At 52.0% G+C, this 21665-nt stretch overlaps 1 protein-coding gene and 1 long non-coding RNA gene across 5 annotated transcripts; one reads left to right on the top strand and one right to left on the bottom strand.

Moving 5' to 3' along the window:
• Positions 1-2486: 2486 nt before the first annotated feature.
• On the bottom strand, positions 2487-4431 carry LOC115521315. The gene is made up of 2 exons (XR_003971024.1): positions 3893-4431; positions 2487-2732 (listed from the first exon to the last, which is right to left on the bottom strand). It is a non-coding gene; the product is annotated as an uncharacterized LOC115521315 (long non-coding RNA).
• Positions 4432-4820: 389 nt separating this feature from the next.
• PLA2G5 (phospholipase A2 group V) lies at positions 4821-14302 on the top strand. Of its 4 annotated transcripts, none has more exons than XM_030326476.1 (6): positions 4867-4908; positions 8195-8244; positions 9130-9369; positions 9474-9618; positions 12916-13022; positions 13716-14302. In XM_030326476.1, the coding sequence occupies exons 4-6, from the start codon at positions 9515-9517 to the stop codon at positions 13838-13840; spliced, it is 336 nt and encodes a 111-aa protein (XP_030182336.1). In that variant the 5' UTR covers positions 4867-4908; positions 8195-8244; positions 9130-9369; positions 9474-9514; the 3' UTR covers positions 13841-14302. The 4 variants fall into 4 exon arrangements, with proteins under 4 accessions (XP_030182333.1, XP_030182336.1, XP_030182335.1 ...); XM_030326475.1 differs by having other exon boundaries at positions 9130-9305; XM_030326474.1 differs by having other exon boundaries at positions 9130-9143.
• Positions 14303-21665: the final 7363 nt, after the last annotated feature.

Raw genomic sequence — 21665 nt, forward strand, 5'->3', positions numbered from 1 at the left:
GCCATAGTGTCTTCCACAGCAACTGTACCATTTTACGCTCCCACTGACAGTGCACGAGGGTTCCGATTTCTCCAACCTACTTTAGAAGATTCAGTACAGGTGACTTTTCTTCTAGGAAGCCCTCAGTGATCTCCGTGTCCTGGGATCAGTGCCCCCAGTACTGAGCAACAACCAGGTGCTTTGCTTTGAGCTCAGCACTCGAAACACAAGTTTGTACGAGAGATGATCTCTGCTCTCAAGGCCGTCACTGTCCCATTACTGAGGGGCGGGCTGAGAGGGTAGGACTCAAGCCCAGTTCTATGACAGGCCACTAGAGAGCCCTCCAGGCAGGGAGTAGCAGTGTGACAGGTGGGGATGGGACAGTAAGGAATGACGGAGACCAGGGCAAAGCTAAACACGTGTCCAGTTGATGGGGTCTGGCCATTGTGGGTGTGTGGGGATCCAGAGCCAAGATTGCCAGGACTTCTTAAATTTTTTTTTTAACATTTATTTTTGAGAGACAGAGTGAGACAAAGTGAGAGTAGGGGAGAGGCAGAGAGAGAGGGAGACACAGCATCAGAAGCAGGCTCCAGGCTCCGAGCTGTCAGCACCGAGCCCGACGCGAGGCTCGAACCCACAGACCGTGAGATCATGACCTGAGTCGAAGTCGGACGCTTAACTGACTGAGCCACCCAGGCGCCCCAGGATTGCCAGGACTTTTAAAGAGAAGCTGGAAATCTGGATTTCTGTCCGAGATCTCTTAACACTTACAAATTAGCAACTAATTCCAACGTTTTGAAAGGCCAGGTAGCACTTCCTAGCACTGCCTGTAGCCCTGGGCTGGAAGTTTATAACCACAGACTGGGTTCCTCCCATCAAGCAATTATCAGGAATTATGAGCTGTGACTATTACTCAAGCTTTTACTTCTCCACCTTGTTTATAAGGAAATCACGTGACACCGGTCAGATGTCCTGTGAAAATCATGACCATTAAGTCTTTATTGGGGGAGTCTACCCCTTTGCGTAGTGGCAAGAACGTGGACTGGGGTGATAGGCCAGGCTTTAGATTTTTGGGTCAGGCTTTTGTAAGCGACCTAACATCTGCCCCTCAGTTTCCTTCCTTACAGAATGGGGTCCTAATGTCCCATGAGATATTGTGGGGATTCAAGATCCCGAATGCTGAACCTGTCTTCTTCCGCTCGTGGCACGGTGGATGTCCACTGAGGATTGAGTTCCTCTCTCATTCTTTCCTTTCATTTTATTTTATTTTATTTTATTTTATTTTATTTTATTCTCTTCTCTTCTCTTCTCTTGAGAGAGAGAGGGCACAAGTGAGCAAAGGGCAGAGAGAGAGAGAGGGAGAGAGAGAGAGAGAGAGAGGGGCTTGTGCTCACCAATGCAGGGCTCAAACTCATGAACTGTGAGATCATCAGCTGAGCCAGAGTGAGATGCTTCATGACCGAGCCACCCAGGCACCCCCTCCTCCCTTCCTGAGTGATCAGCCTCGAAACCCCCTCCTTCCGATTGGAAGTGCCGAAGTAGGCAACGTGTGTGATGAGTTCTGCAACACTCCAGAGACAGGCAGCCCTCCTACGGAAGGAGCAATCAGGTATAACTCCCTGGAGGAGGAGGAGGACTCAGTGTGGACCGTCTGCCAGTGAGCTCCGGGCCATCCTGCTCTATATGCCAGCCTCCTGGGAGGCAGCAAACCCTCTGATGAGGCCGAGGGCATCTCGGCAGCTCTGGTCTCAGGACGAGACCGTGTCCAAGTGTCTCTGGCTGCCCTCAGTGGGGCTTCAGCCCTGGGACGAGTCCGCACAAGATCGACAGAGCAGGTGCCAGAGAACAGGCATGTTTATGAGATGTTTAATTTATCCCACAGATATTTATTTTCTTTTTTCTCTTTTTTTTTTTTTCACTGTAATTTATTGTCAAGTTAGCTAACATACAGTGCATGCAGTGTGCTCTTGGTTTCGGGAGTAGATTCCCGCGATTCATCCCTTACATACAACACCCAGTGCTCATCCCAGCAGGTGCCCTCCTCAATGTCCACCACCCATTTCCCCCTCCCCCTAGACCCCCATGTACCCTCAGTTTGTTCTCTGTATTTAACCGTCTCTTATGGTTTGCCTCCCTCCCTCTCTGTTTGTAACTATTTTTTTCCTTTCCCCTCCCCCATGGTCTTCCGTTAAGTTTCTCAAGTTCCACATATGAGTGAAAACATATGGTAACTGTCTTTCTCTGACTGACTTATTTCACTTAGCATAATACCCTCCAGTTCCATCCACGTTGCTGCAAATGGAAAGATTCCAGTCTTTTTCATTGCTGGGCAGTATTCCATTGTGTATATAAACCACATCTTCTTTATCCATTTATCAGTTGATGGACATTTGGGCCTCTTGCATACTTTGGCCATTGTTGATGGCACCGCTATAAACATCGGGGTGCATGTGCCCGTATCCCACAGATAATTCTTGAGGACCTACCAGGCGTCAGATGTTGCTCTAGGTGCTGGGGTCAGAAATGAATCAGAGAAGGATCCTGCCCTCAAGAGTCTTCCACTCGACAGGGAGTGGAAATGGTTGGGATGGAGACATCCAGATTTGAATCCAGTTCTGTCTGACTTGAAGCTCAGATCCTTCGAGCTGACATTGTGCTTTCTCCTCATCCCCATACTTAATCGTTTGTTCAGGGAGTGTCATTGGGTCACAGCTAAAGCCAGACACTGCTCGGCTGGGCTAGCTCCTGGACATCTGCGGAGAAATAAGACCTAAATCCCTGAACATGGATGAGCTCACCCTGGGAGAGGTGCAGACAGAGCGGAGCAGACTCCGAGGGCAGATCCCTTGAAAACACCTGCATTTGGGAGGCTGGGCAGTGGAGGGCAGATGGCTGAGTGTGGCCCTCTTAAGGCCAGAGGGGGAGGGAGGGCTGGGGGGTGAAGCCCAAGCTTGGGCAACACCAGGCTTTGGGGGGGATCCCTGGGAGCTGACTCAGGGACACAGCAGAGGGTTCAGGTAGCAAAGCGTTCAGACGGAAGTGGGTGTTGAACCAGTGGAGGTTTCTCAGTCCAGAAATCTGGCTTTTTTAAAAAAATATTGATTTTTGAGACAGAGAGAGAGAAAGACAAAGCACGAGCAGGGGTGGGGCAGAGAGAGAGGGAGACACAGAATCCGAAGCAGGCTCCAGGCTCCAAGCTGTCGGCACAGAGCCCGACGCGGGGCTCGAACCCACGAACCGTGAGATCATGACCTGAGCTGAAGTCGGAGGCTCAACCGACTGAGCCACCAGGCGCCCCTGGAAGTCTGGCTTTTAGAGTGGAAAACAAAACTGGAGAGACAGGTCTGCAGAGGCAAGGGATGTTTTCCTCTCTCTTGCTTCATTGTGTTTGGTTTGGGATGGTGAGGCCCGGGAGTGTCGGTAGGAGGAGGAAGGAACAGGGGAGCTGTCACCCCCTGACATACTGGCCCGTATTTATTTGATGCCTTTGCTATCTGTTCCCTCAAGCCGAAGGGAAGCTTGTGGGGGCTGGGCCTCGGTCTTATTCACCGTGACCCCCCCCACCCCCCCGCCCAGGGCCTTGCACGTGGCAGATGGTCAGTAAGCACTTTCTTATATTGAACTGGATTCATAGGGTTCCGCGGGGTGCCCAGTGGTTAGGTCTCGGGAAGACAAGGGCCCTGAGGCCTGGAAGGAGGGGCTTCTCTCTGACGCAGCCGTGAGCAGAGGAAGGAGAGCAAAGAAGGCAAGAGCGACGAGACAAAGGAACTCACACTCACGTCTTCTCAGAAAAGTGTGCGCACATGGGTCAGGGACCGGGCGGGGGCACGGATTAACAGAAGTGAACAGAGCATAGTAACAGCTACCCATGTTCGTCCAGAACACTCTAGAAGGCTACTCATCATTTGCTTACCAGCATTATTTGGCCACTGCTCTGTTATAAATGCATCCATTCACTTTGTCATCCTAACAAGGACACTGAGGCAGGCCAATTACAGTCGGCCCGAAGCAGCTGTGGCTCGTAGTGGGGAAGCCAGGATTTGAACCCAGGACTCGAAGTTGATCTAGAGTCTGTGATGCCAACCCGTGAGCCTCACACCTCCCTACCCGGCCTTGTTTTATGTAGCTGGTTCGCCACGAGCCTCTGGGGCGGCAGGGCGGCATTACTCTCATAGTTCACAGCAACAAACAGAGAGGTGTGGTGACCTGGCTGGAGCCACACAGCTACTGAGCGGCCGAGCGGGGAAGCCAGCTTGCCCGTCTCTAACTGCAAGCCTGGAGGGTTCTCCTTCCCAGGGAGAAGGAATGCGGGAATCCCGTGCCAGTCGGAGTCAGGTGCCAACAGGGAGGTGCCAGCTGGGCTCGAGGGACATTTTCCAGCATCTCCAGAGTGCGGCTTTCACAGGCTCCTGGGTCTCCCCGGCTCAGGAACAGGGCGAGGGTTGGCAAGTCAGCAACGACAGGAAGAGGACGAGGGGAGAGTCCGGGAGAGGTGCCTCCTGGCTGCCACGGCCGTCCCTGAGTTGAGGCCCAGCGAGACGGGATGAAATGTGAACAGGGGCCGTGGGCTGGAGGACTCCTTAGAGACGCAGCGTTGAGGGCGGAGGGGAGGCTGCCCCGGGAGGGGGATTCCAGCCTCCCCGCCCCCGTGGAGAAGCCTGGACCGTGGGTGGCCCAAGCCAGACCCTCTCCAGCGTCTCTCCTGAAAGCCACCGAGGCACTGTGAACCCTTCAGGAAAGAGCTGCTTCTGAACAGAGAGGGACCTAGCCCCCGGGGGTCTTGAGGGGAGAGGCAGGCCCTTCTAGGTGAGCCGTCGGTCCCGGAGCCGTCCGGTCAGGAGCGTGGGAGGCTGGCAGAGAGGCCTTTAAAACCCGCAGGTCCAGCCCCTGCCCCTGCTGCAGGCCTGACACGGAGAGAAGGTCTTCCTGGTGAGGAATCTCATTCTGGGGGCTGCCTCGCTTGGGGTGGGGTGGGCAGGGCGCAGGGAGGGAGAGGGGCTGCGAGAGGAGGCCCCTGATCCCCTGGTGCCTCCCCCACAGACCCGGGGGAGGTCTCTCACGTGCCTGCTGTGCCGTGGGGCTTGGTGCTGTCTGTCCTTTCTAGCTTGAGACCCGACTGGGGGGTCCGGGAGAATGGTGGCGGGGGGGGGGGCTGCTGCGTGTGGACTTGAGGGTCCATCCCTCTGGTGACCCGGCCACTCCTCGGCCCCCACGTTTTCGTGCCGCTGTTAGGCTGTCTGTTTCCACTTCTTCCACTTCTCATGACCTCAGCTACCACTTTCCTCCTAAATTATCTTGTGGCTGTGCTCATTTTCCTCTGTGGTCACTGGATGGAAATAGCCGAGCCCACATCCTTCTGGGGGGCGGCTCTGGGCTCCACCGATGGGCCACTCTCCCGGCCCCTGGGGCAGCTATTTCGAACCTTCTGCCGCCTCTTTGTTGTATTCTTTCAGGCCCCTTTCCATGGGGTCTCGTGCTGTTCCGGGGCACCAACAGCCCTGGGCCCAGCTGCTCTAAAATGTGCCTGGGATTTTGATCTGATTCAGGTATATTGTGAGGCCAACAGATCAAGAGCTGGTTGCCATTTAAAAGCTAGTCTGGGGGCACCTGGGTGGCTCAGTCTGTTGAGTGTCTGACTTTGATTTTGGCTCAGGTCATGATCCCAGGGGTGTGGGATCGAGCCTCACGTAGGGCTCTGAGCTGAGCGTGGAGTCTGCTTAAGATTCTCTCTCTCCCCCTTCTGTCCCTCTCCCCTACTTGTGCTCTTTCTCCCCCTCTCTCTCTCTCTCAAAAAAAAAAAAAAAAGGTCTGTTATTTACAGTTTCTGAGAGCAGGAGACATACCACACCATGCGGGGCCACATGGGGAAGCATCAGGGTTGATCAGGAGGCAGAAGAAATGAGAGAAAGCTCAGTCCAGAGCCTTTCTTGTGTTTTCCACGGGAAAGGCAAGGGAGGGCAGGGTAAACGCTGTGAGATTGGCCAGCCCGAATGGTTTCAGCAGACTCTGGGCTGCAGGGGTGCAGTGTTGGTCCCTAGCTATCTGCTTCTGGCCCTGGGGTGAAAAAGGGCAGAGGAAACTCTGGCTGGGAGCAGGAGAGTTAGACGGAGAGGTTGGGGTGTGAGTTTCAGACTGGCTGGTTTGCCTATGACAGCCATGCTCAAGGGGAGTCTTATGTTACCTCTAGGAATTAGCTGGTCCTGGGAGGGGCTGTCCGTTCCCAGCCCAGCAAGGTCCCCAGGACTTGAAAGCATCATCCAGTATGGAAAAGGAACACAGGGAAGGGTACAGAGTTGCTGCTTGGAGGCAGTGAAGCAGAGTAGATTCCTGGGCTGGAGTACTGGGCACATCCCCTTCCAGAGCCTCGGTTTCCCCACCTGTAAAACCAACAGCTGCTATCCCCTCGTCCAACAAATGACTGCTGATGGGACAGACATTGAGCCTGCAGGTTTCACAATAGCCACCTGCCAGGGAGCTCGCCAGGCTTTTAAAGAGCAGCGGACAGAACCTGGCACACTGTGGGTGCCTGTGCGCGGCGACTGGCACCTTTCTCCTGTTGTGGCTCTGGAAAGCAGCTGAGGAAGACTGGTGTGGAAACGTAGGGTCCAGGGCCATTTTTCTTGGCTGGTCAGAGCCCTCAAGGTGGAGGTCATGGGTGGACAGAACCCTCAGGAATGTTCTTGGAACTCAGAGGAGTTACCGGACAAAGGATGGCATGGAGAGGCCAGCCCAGTAGCCAGGAGCCCTGGGGAGCCACAGCTTGTGTGTACGGAACCAGGCCTTGACAGGTGTCAGGGGCTCGGGGCAGAGCACTGCACAAGGGACCACTGAGCTCAGGGGTCAGAGGCACCGAAGGGGAAGTCCTGACGGACCACAGGCCAGCTGAACAGCTGTGGATAAACAAGGACTTTGGGATCCGGAGTAGAAAGGGAAACAGCCAGCCGCCGGTAAGGAACCTTTGAGGCCAAGTTAGAATCAGGCACTGGCCCAAGACACATGGAATTTCCTCTGCCTTCTGGGTGTGACTTTTTGGGACTCAAGGCCAGTGATTCATGTGTTTGCCAGAGACAGGCGTGGGGAGGGAAGCTGGGGCCTCCAGTTCCATGGCTCAAAGTGGAGCTTGTCCCTCTAGGAAGGGAGGCTGTGCGATGCCGTGAGAGGTGCACAGGTGTGGGTTTGAACCCTTCTTCCACTTCCTACCCCACCTGTGTGACTTCTGGCAAGTTCCATGAGCTCCCCGAGCCTCCATTTCTCCACGGGCAAAATGGAAACAGTGATACCTACTCTTCGGAGCTCTCACGGGTACCCAGGGTCCACTTATTCTTAAGGTAGGCACAGTGCCTGAGGTCCGTGGAAAGGTCTTCAGTTTAATTCTTTTAGAATCAGGAGGAAAAGAAACACTGGCTATAATAATAACGAATATACAATCACGCATCCAGCCTGGATTGTATTTGCTTCCATACCAACGTAGTTGGAAAATATAACTTAAAAGAATTTTTTTTTTTTTTTTGGAGGAAGGGCCCCATGAAGGCAAAAGTGTGGGGGACTCACAAAGCCATCATGAGGCCCTGAAAGCTGGTCACACGGGACCAGCCCATGCTTCCTCCCTGAGCACTCACTCGGGGCCACACATTATTCTCAGTGTTGGGAGAGAGGGCAAAGCCACCCCGCTTCTGCCTTCAGACCCCAGCAGGGAAGACATCCTTGAACAGCGGCAACCAAGCACCATGAGGGGACTTAACACCATCCGCTCCCCTCCATCTCCCACCCCTGCATCATCACTGCCCTTGTCCAGGTTTTGTTTTGTTTTTTTTTTCTCCCTGCCCGGTCCTTGTGTCCTTCACCGAGGGCCATGTCCAGCCTGTGTCAATTCCTGCTCCTTCCTCGTGCCACCAAATCTCCATTTAAGAAATCTGCAGCCTATTTCTTCGGTTGCTTTTAGCCATCTTCCGCAGAGGGGGCAATTGCATTGGGGCATTTGTGGTGGGAAAGCCCTCTCCTGCTTCCTTTGGGGCCACACCCCACAAATGCTCTTCTGCCCCCAGGAGCCTCTGGGATCAACTCCTTGAGGTCTTTGTCTCTTTTCCGGCTGAGGCGGCCCCGTGTGCTGCCCAACAGGAGAGGTGGGGCCTGGCGGGGACCGAGGGGGGAGGTCTGAATGCGTCGTGGGGGCATCTCCTGAGACGTGTGCCATGGCATGTGTTTTCTTTTCCAGAACCCCAGAGATGAAAGGCCTTCTCACGCTGGCTTGGTTCCTGGCTTGTAGTAAGTGCTGGCCCCATGACCTCTGAACCTGTGACCTTCCACCCTTAGGAATAATAGGGTAGTGGAGAGGAGGCCAGTCTTTGAGGTCATAGAGACTCGAGTTTGAACATCAGCTCTGCACTTACTGTATACTCGTCTGCAAGAGCCTTTTCCTCTCCGAGCCTCTGTTTCTTCCTCTGTGACATGGGATGATATTCAGCCGACTGGTGGGGCTACTGTAGCATGATTCTAGGTGGTGATGGGTAAAGGTTGTGCTATGTGGGCAATACGTGGCTTGCAAATCTGGGAGGCGTATTTTTTTTTTTTAACGTTGGTCCAAAACAAAAGAAAATAAAGCCCAAATGAAAACAAGACCCTTATATAACAACTCCATCCCCTGGTTTCTGGGTCATTCTCTGCTGACACCGGCCTGGGTTTTATGCACGCCCCACCTGCTGTCCCCTCCCAGCTGGAGGTGACCGCACAGCACAGGGGAGTCCCATAACCATGCCCACAGCCGCTGCCAGGCTGTCCTAATCTTTGACATCTTGCCAGATCCCTGGAGACCGAGGGAGGGCGGGAGGCCTAGAGCAGAGAGGGGAGGCCTCTGGTTCACTGTGAAACCCGAACCTTTCCCTCCAAACTACTGTTTCCCAATCCGTAAGGCGAGGGAGCTGGCTTCAATGATCTCGGAGGATCCCACCCTGCTCTAAGGTTCTGTGCCTTACGTTCCAAATGGTGTTCTTTGCGGGGAGGGAGGTGTGCATCGGCAGGAGACACGGGAAGCACCTGTCTTCCCGCTTCGTACAGATACCATATTAATTACACCGGATATCTCTTAGTCACTCACTCTGTGTCTGCCACTGTGCTCATAACTTACATCCTTTCTCTCATTTGAATCCTCAGGATGACTCCAAAAGGTAGGCGTTTGCTTTCGTGTCCCCCCTCCCCCCCGCAAATTTGCACACACGGAAGCTGAGGCTTGGAGAGATGAAGTGACGCACTCAACATCACGCTGCGAGCGGCAGAGGCAGGAGTGGAACTCACGTTTCCCCTTCTCCAAGTCCGGACTTTTAGCTCTAGTACTTGACCTCCCCTTTCCTGTTCCTGTCTCACTAACAGGGAGAAGGAGAAGGAGATGCCTGGGTACCCCCCGAGTCCTAGGGCAGGACAAGGGGCGGGAGCCTGCAGGGCGAGCGGGCCTGGGGCAAGCGTGATGTGTTCACCTGGGGCTGGGGGCTGCCTTCCAGGTGTGCCTGCTGTGCCAGGGGGCTTGCTGGACCTCAAGTCCATGATTGAGAAGGTGACCGGAAAGACCGCCCTTACGAACTACGGCTTCTACGGCTGTTACTGTGGTTGGGGCGGTCGGGGGACCCCCAAGGACGGCACCGATTGGTGAGCTGGTTCTCATAATTCTCCTCTACACTTAGGCTCTACACCCCAAGGATCTCACTTAATTCCACGTCAGTTCTGGAAGATGAATATTGAAGCACCATTTTGTTTTTCTTTTTTAACTTTAATGATTACATTTTTTAAATGATCTATTTATTTTTTTAATTTACATCCAGGTTAGTTAGCATATAGTGCAATGATGATTTCAGGAGTAGATCCCTAATGTCCCTTACCCACTTAGCCCATCCCCCCCTCCCTCAACCCCTCCAGTAACCCTCTGTTTGTTCTATTTAAGAGTCTCTTAGGTTTTGTCCCCTCCCTGTTTTTATATTATTTTTGTTTCCCTTCCCTTATGTTCATCCGTTTTGTCTCTAAAAGTCCTCATATGAGTGAAGTCATATGATTTTTGTTTCTCTGACTAATTTCGCTTAGCATAATACCCTCCAGTTTCATCCATGTAGTTGTAAATGGCAAGATTTCATTCTTTTTGATTGCTGAGTAATACTCCATTGTATATATATCCCACATCTTCTTTATCCATTCATCCATCGATGGACGTTTGGGCTCTTTCCATACTTTGGCTATTGTCGATAGTGCTGCTATAAACATGGGGGTGCATGTGTCCCTTCAAAACAGCACACCTGCATCCCTTGGATAAATGCCTAGTAGTGCAATTGCTGGGTCGCTAGGTAGCTCTATTTTTAATTTTTTGAGGAACCTCCATACTGTCTTCCAGAGCAGCTGCACCAGTTTGTATTCCCACCAGCAGTTGAAACACCATTTTATAAGTGAGAAAGCTCCGTCTCAGAGAGGTTAACGGACTTGCTCGAGACACATCTAGTAACGTGTCACACATCTTGGGGACCTAGTCAGTTGGTCTATTGCTACATAACGTATCACCCTAAAATGTAGTGGCTTAAAGTGACCATGACCATTTATTTTGCTAAGAATCTGCCATTTGGTCTAGGCTTGGCAGGATGGCTTGTCTCAGCTCCACCCGGCCTCAGCTTGGGCAGCTCAGATGAGGCAGGACGATCCAGTTTCTGGATGGCTCCCTCCCATGGCTGGCATGCTGTGGCTGGCTGCTGGCTGGGAGCTCAGCTGAGGCTGTGGGCCGGGGGCCTCCGCTCCTCTCACTTAGGCCTCTCCAAGGCTGTTTGGACTTCCCCACACAGCACAGTGACTATTGGGTTCCAAGAGTGAGTGTCCCAAGACTGCAAGACAATAGGGTCTAGCCTCAGAAATTCTGTGGTATCAGCTGGTGGAGGCAATCTCAAAGACTCTCAGAGGGAGGGGAACTGGATTCCACTTCTTGATTGGGAAGTGTCAAAGTTCTAGAACTTTGAACGTGAGATAGAGAGATTGTTCTTTGGAAAATTCCGAGACACTTGACCTGGATCATGGAAGGAGGCCATGAGGCAAATGGATGGCAGATGGTTGGAGCCAAGTTTCCCACTGCTGGAGGGGGAGTTCCCTCCCTGTGGTGACAGATTAGAGGTGGAGATGTCAGGACAAACTCCTGTTTGGCTTAATACAGATGCAGGTGGTTCCGCACAGAAATATGTACTGATGTGTGTACAAACATGGGTTAATGTAGACACATATTTTTTGCTCTGTCAGCTGGGAGGACCCAAAAGAAACATCCCACTAGCAATAGGCAACTTTTTAAAAAAGTTTATTTATTTTGAGAGAGACAGAGCGTGCAGGAAATCAGAGAGAAAGGTAGAGAGAGAATCCCAAGCAAGCTCCATGCTGTCAGCACAGAGCCTGATGTGGGGCTTGAACTCACGAACCGTGAGATCGTGACCTGAGCCAAAACCAAGAGTTGGATGCTTCATTGACTGAGCCACCCAGGCGCCCCAATAAGCAAATTCCTATGCCTAGACTTGGTCTCTAATACCATTCTTCAAAAAAAAAAAAAAAAAAAAAGAACTGGGGCGCCTGGGTGGTTCCATCGGTTAAGCATCTGACTTCGGCTCAGGTCATGATCTCAAAGTTCGTGAGTTTGAGCCCCACGTCAGGCTCTGTGCTGACAGCTCAGGGCCTGGAGCCTGTTTCAGATTCTGTGTCTCCCTCTCTCTCTGTCCCTCCCTCTCTTGTGCTCGGTCTCTCAAAAATAAATAAATGTAAAAAAAAAAAAAAAAAAAAAACAACAAGACTCCTTGGAGACATGGCTGATTGTAAGACAAGGGCAGGAAATATACAGGATGAGCCTGGAGTCTCATGTAAGGGTGAAAGTTAAGGAAGTGTTTAAAGAGAGCTACCTCCCACAATGCTAGGGATATATGTCAGGGAGCACAGGAGCTGACTGAAAGGGCTCCTAACGGCCAAAGCTGGAATAATTAGACCATAGCCCCAGTCTTATAAGAACATCAGACAAATCCCATACAGGGGCATCCTACAAAACACCTGCCCAGTATGCCTCAGAACTGTCAAGGTCGCCAAAAGCAAGGGAAGTGTGAGAAGCTGTCCCAGCCAAGAGGAGCCTAAGGACACATGACAATGAAATGTAATGTGGGCATTAGGTAAATAGGCAGGAATGGAAATAGGACGTTAGGTAAATTAGGTAAAAAGTAAGGAAATCTAAATAAACGATGGAGTTTTTACAATTAATGAATCAATAAGGATGTATTATGATTTAGCGAATTAGCCTTTTAGTCAACGACGTCCATATTGGTTTGTTAACCGTAACAAGTGTATTGTACTAGTAATATAAGATGTTAATGATAGGGGACGTTGGATGTGGGGCAAAAGGGAACACTCTGCACGACCTTCTCTATTTTTCCGTAAGTCAATTTTAAAAAACTGCAATCTGCCACACCCAACACACCGGAAGTTTATTGTTTGTTCATGGAACAGTTCCATGTGAATCACATGTTACTTCCGGGACCCCGGTTCCTTCCATCTTGTGGCTCTGCCTTCCCCTGTGGCCTCAGAGTCCTCTGCAGGGTCATCTCCATCCAGCTGAGAGATGGGAGAGAGAGAGAGAAAGAGGAGGACAGTGTGGGAGAGTTTCACGTGTAGACCGGGAAGTGGTGTTCATCGCTTCTGCCCGCGATCCCCTGGCCGGAATCTAACTGTGTGGCCACACCTACTTGCAGGGGAGGCTGGGAGATGTAGTCTCACTGTGAGCCTTGGAGGAAAAAGCTGGCCAGTGAACCGCTAGCTGGTGGCAGGCAGCCCCAGAGGAAGAGCAGAGAAGTACTCGGCCTCATCCCTAGATTCTTTCTTTGCCAGACCACACCCACCCAGCAGTGCTGTGCTCCGTCCGCTCAGGTTCTAGGTCCCTTGCATTGACAGGTGCTGCTGGGTGCATGATCACTGCTACGGGCGGCTGGAGGAGAAAGGCTGCCACATCCGGACACAGTCATACAAATACAGATTTGCACGGGGACTGGTCACCTGCGGTAAGGCTGGGGCTTCCCCTTCAGGCCACTGACAGAGCCTGGGTCTTTTCTGGCTCTGCGTTCAGCTGCCCCTAGAGGCCAGCCAGCCTGTAGCTTGGAGGGCGGAGCTGGGGACAAGAGGGGCAGGATTGCTGCAGTGAGGACCTCTGGGTAAGGGCTGAAACATCGCAGACTGAGCATTCACTAGGTGCCGAATGCTTTGCATGCTTCCTTTTTCTTGCGCCCCCAAATGCCTTTTGGAGTGCGTTCAGTCCCCTTTTACATGCGAGGAAACTGAAACTCGAAGGCTTGCCAGGGCACACAGCTGGAGTTGGGATTCAAGCTCAGGTCCATCTGAGTTCAAAGCTAAGTCTGAGGGTGGTGTCTCCTCCAGAGCAGGGGCTGCCTCCACCGTCAGAGTGGGAACTCTTAAGGGGAGAGACCGTGTCTCTACCGTCAGACTGGGAGCTCCCAGAGGGCAGGGGCTGTGTCTCCCTGGGCTGAAACCTCACCCTAGGCATCAGCTATGCCTCTTCCATCAGATCACACGTTCCCCAGTGTAGACGCTGTGCCTCCCTCATCAGACTGAGAGCTTGCTGGGGCAGGAAGCAGACTGGGGGGGGGGCAGCTCACGCTAGAAGCAAGCCCAGGAGGCAGCGTAGGTAGGGCCCACATCTTCCCTTCCTCATTCTGCGTCTGGCGTCCTGTTTGCAGAGCTCGGGCCCCTCTGCCAAGTGCAGCTCTGTGCCTGTGACCGGAAGCTCGTCTACTGCCTGAAGAGGAATCTGAGGAGCTATAATCCTCGTTACCGATACTTTCCCAACATCCTCTGCTTCTAGTGGCCCTCAGTGAGCTCCTTGCTCCCTTCTCCTCCCACACGGAGCTCACCGACTCCCCTGGGTTCCCGAGAGAGGCTCGCAGTCCTGGACCTCTTTCTCTCTCCATGGTCCACGGGGCTTGGCGGAGCCCCATGGCCACACTCCACGCTCCAGAGAGTCCCAGGAGAATGACTCTGGTCCCAGGACCCCGCAAGGTCCACTTGTGAGGTGGGCTCGCCCCAAGCTCCAGGCCGGCTGTCTTCCTGCTTGCCCTGAAGACAGCGCCCCTTCTCCAGGAAGACACATTTACTTTGCAGTTTCTGTAGTCGGACTATCACTACCACCCTCTAGAGAATTTTTACTCAAGGTAGAAGCAAAATTGACCCCCTAATTCTGCCATAGAGATGTTTGAAAACATTATTCTTTACAAAGATTTTTTAATGTTTGTTTATTGGTGGGGGGGGGAGAGAGAGAGAGAGAGAGAGAGAGAGAATGAGCAGGAGAGGGGGAGAGAGAGAAAAAGAGGGAGACACAGAATCCGAAGCAGGCTCCAGGCTCTGAGCTCTCAGCACAAAGCCCAGCGCTGGGCTCGAACTCACAAACCACGAGATCATGACCTGAGCCAAAGTCGGATGCTTAACCAACTGAGCCACCCAGGCACCCCTAAATAAAATTTATTCTTAAGACAAATTAAACCACATGGGCATTTTCCTCTGCCTTGGAAACTCTGCCGCTGGGACACTCAACTCAAAGTTCACCACAGACTCTCAGGAACAGAAGGTTTTCTGGGATAAGATCCAAGCCTTCTCTGCGGTTCATCTCGTTAAACCTTGGGGTTCCTCCCTGGCCAAGCACTGGGTGTCTGTTTTCCTTGAGGAGGTGGGGAAAAGATAACTGGCGATCATGCCAGGCCAGAGAGGGCCACATGCAAATCCCAGCATTGGCTTCTCCAGCTGTGTGGTCTCAGGCTTGTTACCGAACCTCTCTGATTTCTAGCTTCTCTTAAAAAAACAAAACAACAACAACAACAAAAACAACTATCACGTTTCTTGCGACGTAAAGTGGGAATCCCGAGGCCACTTTGAGCCTCAGTGGGAATGCTGAGGTTCTGGGATTTCACAGAGCAGGACATTTAAAAAAATAGAGTTCAGCGGAAGGGTTTATTTTTACCAAGTGAGGATTCTAAAAAACCCACCTCATCTATCAGTTCATAAAAGAAAGGGCATCTGATACCGAGACTGCAGGAAGACAGGACACATTCCAAAGCAAAGGACAGTCCTTTCCAAGAAAGGACTTTTGTCTTCCTTACGCGGACAAACCCCAAAATAACCGCATGATAAATGGGATCTGTATTTAAAAAAATTTTTTTTTTCAACGTTTATTTATTTTTGGGACAGAGAGAGACAGAGCATGAACGGGGGAGGGGCAGAGAGAGAGGGAGACACAGAATCGGAAACAGGCTCCAGGCTCTGAGCCATCAGCCCAGAGCCCGACGCGGGGCTCGAACTCGTGGACCGTGAGATCGTGACCTGGCTGAAGTCGGACGCTTAACCGACTGCGCCACCCAGGCGCCCCCGGGATCTGTATTTTAAAAGCTCCAGTGCTGAACATTTTCAAGACAAAATTTAATTTTATGAGATGCCTCTGAATGTCCCAGTGTCTTAGAGACGTTTGACACGGACCCGGGTCTGTAGTTGACAGTGTTATACAGAATGGGGCTCAAATGACCAATTTGCTCATCAGACTTTTTTGGTCGAAACCGTTTCCCAAATCCAATTTTAAATGGGTGTGTAGGATATTTGGAACTTCGCTTTAATGCCGTTTCTCTCCAACTGCGGTATCCTGGATGACGGAGAAGGGACCCAACTCCGGCTTCTCCCGTCTCCCATCAGGGTCAGGTGACAGGAAAGACTTGTCTTGCCACTAAGGTGTGCAAGACGGGCTGTGCTCAGACTGTTATCACTGGGCATCCTTGCTCAGAGTACCAGCTTCGGACAGGCGAGGCAGGCATTTGTGGACAAGGGCTGCTGTGAGGTTATGAAAGCAAAACCACGGGCTGAGATGGGCTTGAGCTGGAAGGGCCTCTCGGGGGGAGGGGGGACTTTTATTTATCTACCAGGAAATGGAGGTCCAGAGAGGTTAGGAGACTTTCCCAAAGTCACACAGCACATCAACAGCAAAACTTAGAGTTAGACCTCAGATCCTGGTTCTAAACCCTGGGCTCTGATCACTATCCTGTTGTCTTCAGCTCCAGCCCAGAGAGAGAGAAAACGGAATCTGGGGCAATTCAAGGACTCATCCACATTGGGGGTTCTTGGGAGGATCTTCTGGATTCCACGTTCTTCTTTTGTTTGTTTGTTTTTAAGTTTTTTTTTAATGCTTGCTTATTTTTGAGAGAGAGAGAGAGAGAGAGAGAGATCGAATAAGGGAGGGGCAGAGAGGGAGACACAGAATCCGAAGCAGGCTCCAAGCTCTGAGCTGTCAGCACAGAGCCCCATGCGGGGCTCAAACCCATGAGCTGTGAGATCATGACCTGAGCCGAAGTCGGACGCTCAACCAACGGAATGACCCAGGCGCCCCACGAGGGCCTTGAATAACAGAGGCCATCCTTGACTTGTTAGTCTGGTTGGGGCTCTGGCTTCATCCTCGGTAGAGGGGGACCCCATGAGGTCCTCCATCGTGGTGGCCCTGGACCCACTCTCACTACGTGGGCAGCTCTGGGGAAAAGATGAAATCCAGGGGTCGCTGAAACCTAGGAGGAGGCTCTGACTCTTAGTTGACTATCTCTTGCATGACAAGCAAACCTTCAAGGAGGTCATCTCTCAAAGTTGCCATGGTCCCCTGAGGGGTGGACCGTCCTAGAACTGTACCGTGTCCCTTAGCTTTGCTGAACCGACGTTGCCCAGAAACGCCATCCTCACAGAATTCCAGGTTCGTGCGGGTCCCCGGGGACGTTCTGCGTGAGATGTGGAGGCAGCCGTGACATAGAGGTGGTAGGGTTTTTATGAGCAGAGTCGGAACCGGAGCGTGAGATGCTGTCACGGCTGACACGTGTTGTCCCCTATCTGTTGGTCCCCTATCTGTTGGGTCGGAAGACTCTGGGGTGGCAGCAACTCCCGGCCCTGCCGGGTCACCAGCTTCAGCTTCTGTCCTTGGAGGTGGCGAGATGGCGAAGGGTGTTCTGGGCTGTCCTCATGGGTTCATCCTTGCTGGTCCAGTTTGCCCTGTCACTTGGGCCGCAGAACTTTCACAAGTGTCTGTTGAATGAATGAACCACTGGATGACAGGGGAATGAACGAGACGCAGTCCCTGCCCTTAAGGTGTTCACGGACCAGGGTGGAGACAGAGAGAACTGAGGACCTGGGCAGTGGTGGGAGCATTTTGACCTCTCTGGTGGCACAGCCTGGACATGTGTGGCTCACCCCCTGGTCACTCAGTCCCTGATGCCTCCCCGGTCTGGGCTTGTGCTGAGCGAGGGGACAGGCTGTTCCTCCATGCTGGGGCGGTGTCCTTAGGGGGCCAGGGGAGAGAACTCAGCGCCCTAGCAGTGGGTGTGGACTTCCTGCGGTTGCTCCTGAAATGAGGTCCCAGCCTGTCCTGTGTGTCGAGAGCTTGCTCAGACGCAGGTCAACTCCTGACCCCACTTGCACACCTGCTTCTGGACTTGCTCCCGGGACCCATGCCAGCTGGGGAAGGTAACTGGAGTGCTCGCCTCTGGTGCGTCCCACTCAGGTGGCAAAAGCCTTCCTTGGGAGCCTCAGAAATCCTGCCACCTCTTGGGGGTCTCTCAGGATGGTGACAGAATCCCCTTTCCCGCTGAATTCGGAAAGCCCACGACTACGGCATAAGTAAAGCCCCCGCGGAGGTTTGCTGCTATCAGTCAGGGCTCCCCAATCATCTTTTCTTGCACCACCCCGTTCCTCTAAGGCCTTCAGTGGCTCCCCATTGCCTCTTCAGCCTGACGTTTAAGGTCTTTCCACTGCTGGCTGCACGGCCCTTCCATTTTGATCTCCCAATCATTCTCTTCTTCCCCAACGCTCCACTCCTCCCATTTCACCCTGTGTGTTCCACTCTGCCTCCATTCTCGCTGTTTCTTCCCTTCTGGGCTGTGGCCTCCCTCTCCTTACCTGTGAGTTGCTTTTTTCCTCTTATCGGTACTAATAATCGTAAAAGCTATCCCTTGCTGATTGCCTGTCACGTGCCGGGGACTTTCATACGGGTTATGTCACTTCATCCTCCCAACAACCTGATGGGCAGATATAATTATCCCACTTAATGGGTGAGTAACCTGAGGCTGAGTGTGTAACCTGGGCCACACAACCAGAGAGAGGCAGAGTGGGGATTGGGGCCTGGGACGTGCAGATCCGGGGCCTGACCTCACCGGGGGCAGGGTCTGTGCCTCACTGCGGCCAGCACCCCATACCTTGCTTGGCACACGGGGTCTGGCACAGAGGGGATGCTCAGTAGACATCCACCGACTGGGTCAGAACCCCTGCACCCAGAGACACACAGAAGGCAGGGCTCACGTCTGTATCTTCTCAGGAACTCCACCGAGAAGTTGGAGCTAGGAACGCAATACAGAAACCTGGTTTTGGGGGAGGCTGGCCACGGAGATTCCCAAGGGCTCAGTGAGAGCCAACAGCCACAGCCGTGACCCAGAGGCACTTTGTGCTTTGCATGTGTCCCGCATGCTCTGAGAAGCACAGGATTAGACCCTGTCTAGCTGTTGGGATTTTGAACCTCAAACCGTCCAAATACCTCCTCCACACTCAGTGGGGTTAACGTTCTATTAATCTGAATTTAATTTGGGGTAACGAGAAGAATCGGGAACCAGACACTGGGTTCTAGTTCTGACTTCGGATGAGTCTTGGGTGGTCTCGGGCAGACCCCTTCCCCTTCTTGACCTCAGCTTTCCCATTTTATAAGAGCAGGTGGGTTTTTTTGTTTGTTTGTTTATGTTTATCTTTGAGAGCGAGAGAGAGAGCAAGTGAGCAGGGGAGGGGCAGATACAGAGGGAGACAGAGGATCTGAAGCAGGCTCTGTGCTGATAGCGGGCAGACTGATGCGGGGCTCGAACTCACGATGGTGAGATCGCCACCTAAGCCAAAGTCAGCTGCCCAACCGACTGAGCCACCCAGGCACCCCTATAAGAGCAGGCCTGACAGATAATTTAAACTGTAGCCCTGGTCCATTAGTGGATGATGAAATCAGTTCGGAGGGTTGCATCTGGTGCGTGTGCGTGTGCGAGTGTGTGTGTGTGTGTGTGTGCATGTGCATCGTGTGTGTGCTTCTTAATGCATGTGTGACCATATCACAAGGGGTAAAGTGCTGCTTCAGCCAATTGTCCTCTGTTGTGGTGTGTGTGTGCATGGGGGGGGGAGGTGTTGACTGGGTACAGGTGTAAATGTTATTACATTCTGTGAGTTGCCATCAAAAGGATTCGAGAAACCCTTGTGCACATGACCTCTCAGGGCCTGCCTGGGACTGAAGCTGCCGGCATCTGTCTTAGCCTTAATTGCACAAACCCCTAAAGGCGCCCCTGGGGCCCGGTGCCCTGGACCCCCTCATCCTTCTCCTCAAGCATTAGACCAGAACTGGGCTTCTTCTGGTCATGGATCTCCAAGTCTGTGATGGCATCAGTCCCTGAACATTCTGGAACCACCCAGCGGAGGAACTGGACATAAACACAGGTGTTTGGCTCCTCACTGGGAAACAGAGAGCCAAGCCATGAGTTTAAATAAATCTTGGGGAGCCAGTGTTTAAGGGCTTTGGCCCAGACGGGGGCCCAGGCGGTATCTCTGTGTATTTCCTCACCATGTGACCTCAGGCCTGTGACTCCAATTCTCTAAGCCTCAGTTTCCTCAGCTGCCAAACAGGCTAATAACACCTTCCTGCATAAGCTGTTGGGAATATTTGATGACATGATGCACATAAATTAGCCGGTGTGGTGCCTGACAAACAGTAGGCACTCAATAATGGCACCTATTATGGGAGAGGACCCCCAAACCCAAGCCCAAGAGTTTGACTCCAACTGGTTGGCTCTAAGCACAAACCCTATGGGTTAAGGTTGGCGACCAGGGCAGAAGGTGGCCCCAGGCTACCCCTTACCACATTGGATGTGGCTGTCGGTGACGCTGTGGTTGTAGTGACCCTGTGGGGAGCACCGCTGGTCGAGCTCTCAGGTGGGAGTAGCTGCGGTTGTAGGTGAGGCAGCACCTGTAGGGAGCCCCACGCTGGGCCTGGAGCAAGCAGGACCTGCAACCAGTCAGAAACCTCTAGTTTCTGTACTTCCAGCCTTTGCTTGATCATAACTTCTGGTCCGGGGACCAGAAAACTGTATTTGCTTTATTTATTTATTTATTTATTTATTTATTTAAATGTTTTAGGGGCGCCTGGGTGGCTCAGTTGGTGGAGCGTCCGACTTTGGCTCAGGTCATGATCTCGCGGTCTGTGAGTTCGAGCCCCGCATCGGACTCTGGGATGACAGCTCAGAGCCTGGAGCCTGCTTCATATTCTGGGTCTCCCTCTCTCTCTCTCTGCCCTCTCTGGCTCATGCTGTCTCTCTCTGTCTCTCAAAAATAAATAAACACTAAAAAAAATTTTTTTTAATGTTTTATTTATTTTTGAGAGAGAGAGAGACTGCATGTGTGCACACACACACACACACACACACACGAGTGGGCGAGGGGCAGAGAAAGAGGGAGACACAGAATCTCAAGCAGGTTCCAGGCTCTGAGCTATCAACACAGAGCCTGATGCGAGGCTTGAGCTCACGAACCATAAGATCATGACCTGAGCCAAAGTCAGGCGCTTAACCGACTGAGCCACCCCGGCGCCCCCAGAAAACTATATTTGTAAACAAGCTCTTGGGGTGATGCAGAAAGTAGTAAGGTGTGGGGACACCAGGAGGCTGCATCGATCACAAAAGATGAGCAGAGCTTACTTGATATACTCACATATACCCGTGGGTATAGCTTGTCAACATCCACAGACTCAGATGACCTGTGTTCCTGGCCCTAATTTTATACATCTCTAAATTTGGGACGGTGCCTCCACGGTAAAGGTGTAGGAGGTGTGCCCTCCTAATAAACACGGATTTATATGTTACCATCCTCTTCACAAAACCCATGTACATTTTATAACTTTCCCTTTTAATGAAAACATTTGTTTGAAACAGTTGTCATTTTTTACGATAGAACATTTTCTTACAACGTGTTACCTCTCCACCATTTAAACCCAGTACAACTTTGTTACCGATATAGGCTCTCCTAGCCTTCGTTTGACTGGGCCCTGTCCCTGACTCTTGTCCCCAAGAGCAAGAATCTTGTTAAGTCAGTTTAGCAAGCATCATTAGAACATGGCTAGGTCTTTAGTGTTCTACTTTCCAGATATCACAAGCTGCTTTTTCTTGTCTTGAAAGTTGTCTGTGCTCATGACAATTTGGTAGACTATACTTTTGTAAACAGAAATGACATATTTATGTTTTCTCCTTACCTGCTCCCTTCAAAATTCAGAAACTCTTCTTGAGTATTCTTATTTCCATGGCAATATAATGACTTGCCTGAGTTTCATAAGAATCAGTCCTCCTTGTAACAGATCATCGGTGGAAATGTTGGCTATACAACCGGGACTCTGAAGGGCATGTCATATTTGAGAATGATGTGCATAGAATCAGATATGACAAGACAGTTTTAAGAACCTAAGGTTGAATTTATGGAGCCAATGCTCATAAAGCTGTCTTGAAAAAAACTGGTTTGGTACCTGGATTTACTGGGCTCCTAGCCTTACAGGTAAGGAAGATCACTTCCTGTCAGCCCCAGGGATCTTAGGATATCTTGGGGACCTT

The sequence above is a fragment of the Lynx canadensis genome, chromosome C1 (genome assembly GCF_007474595.2).
Source record: "Lynx canadensis isolate LIC74 chromosome C1, mLynCan4.pri.v2, whole genome shotgun sequence".
Taxonomy (NCBI): Eukaryota; Metazoa; Chordata; class Mammalia; order Carnivora; family Felidae; genus Lynx; species Lynx canadensis.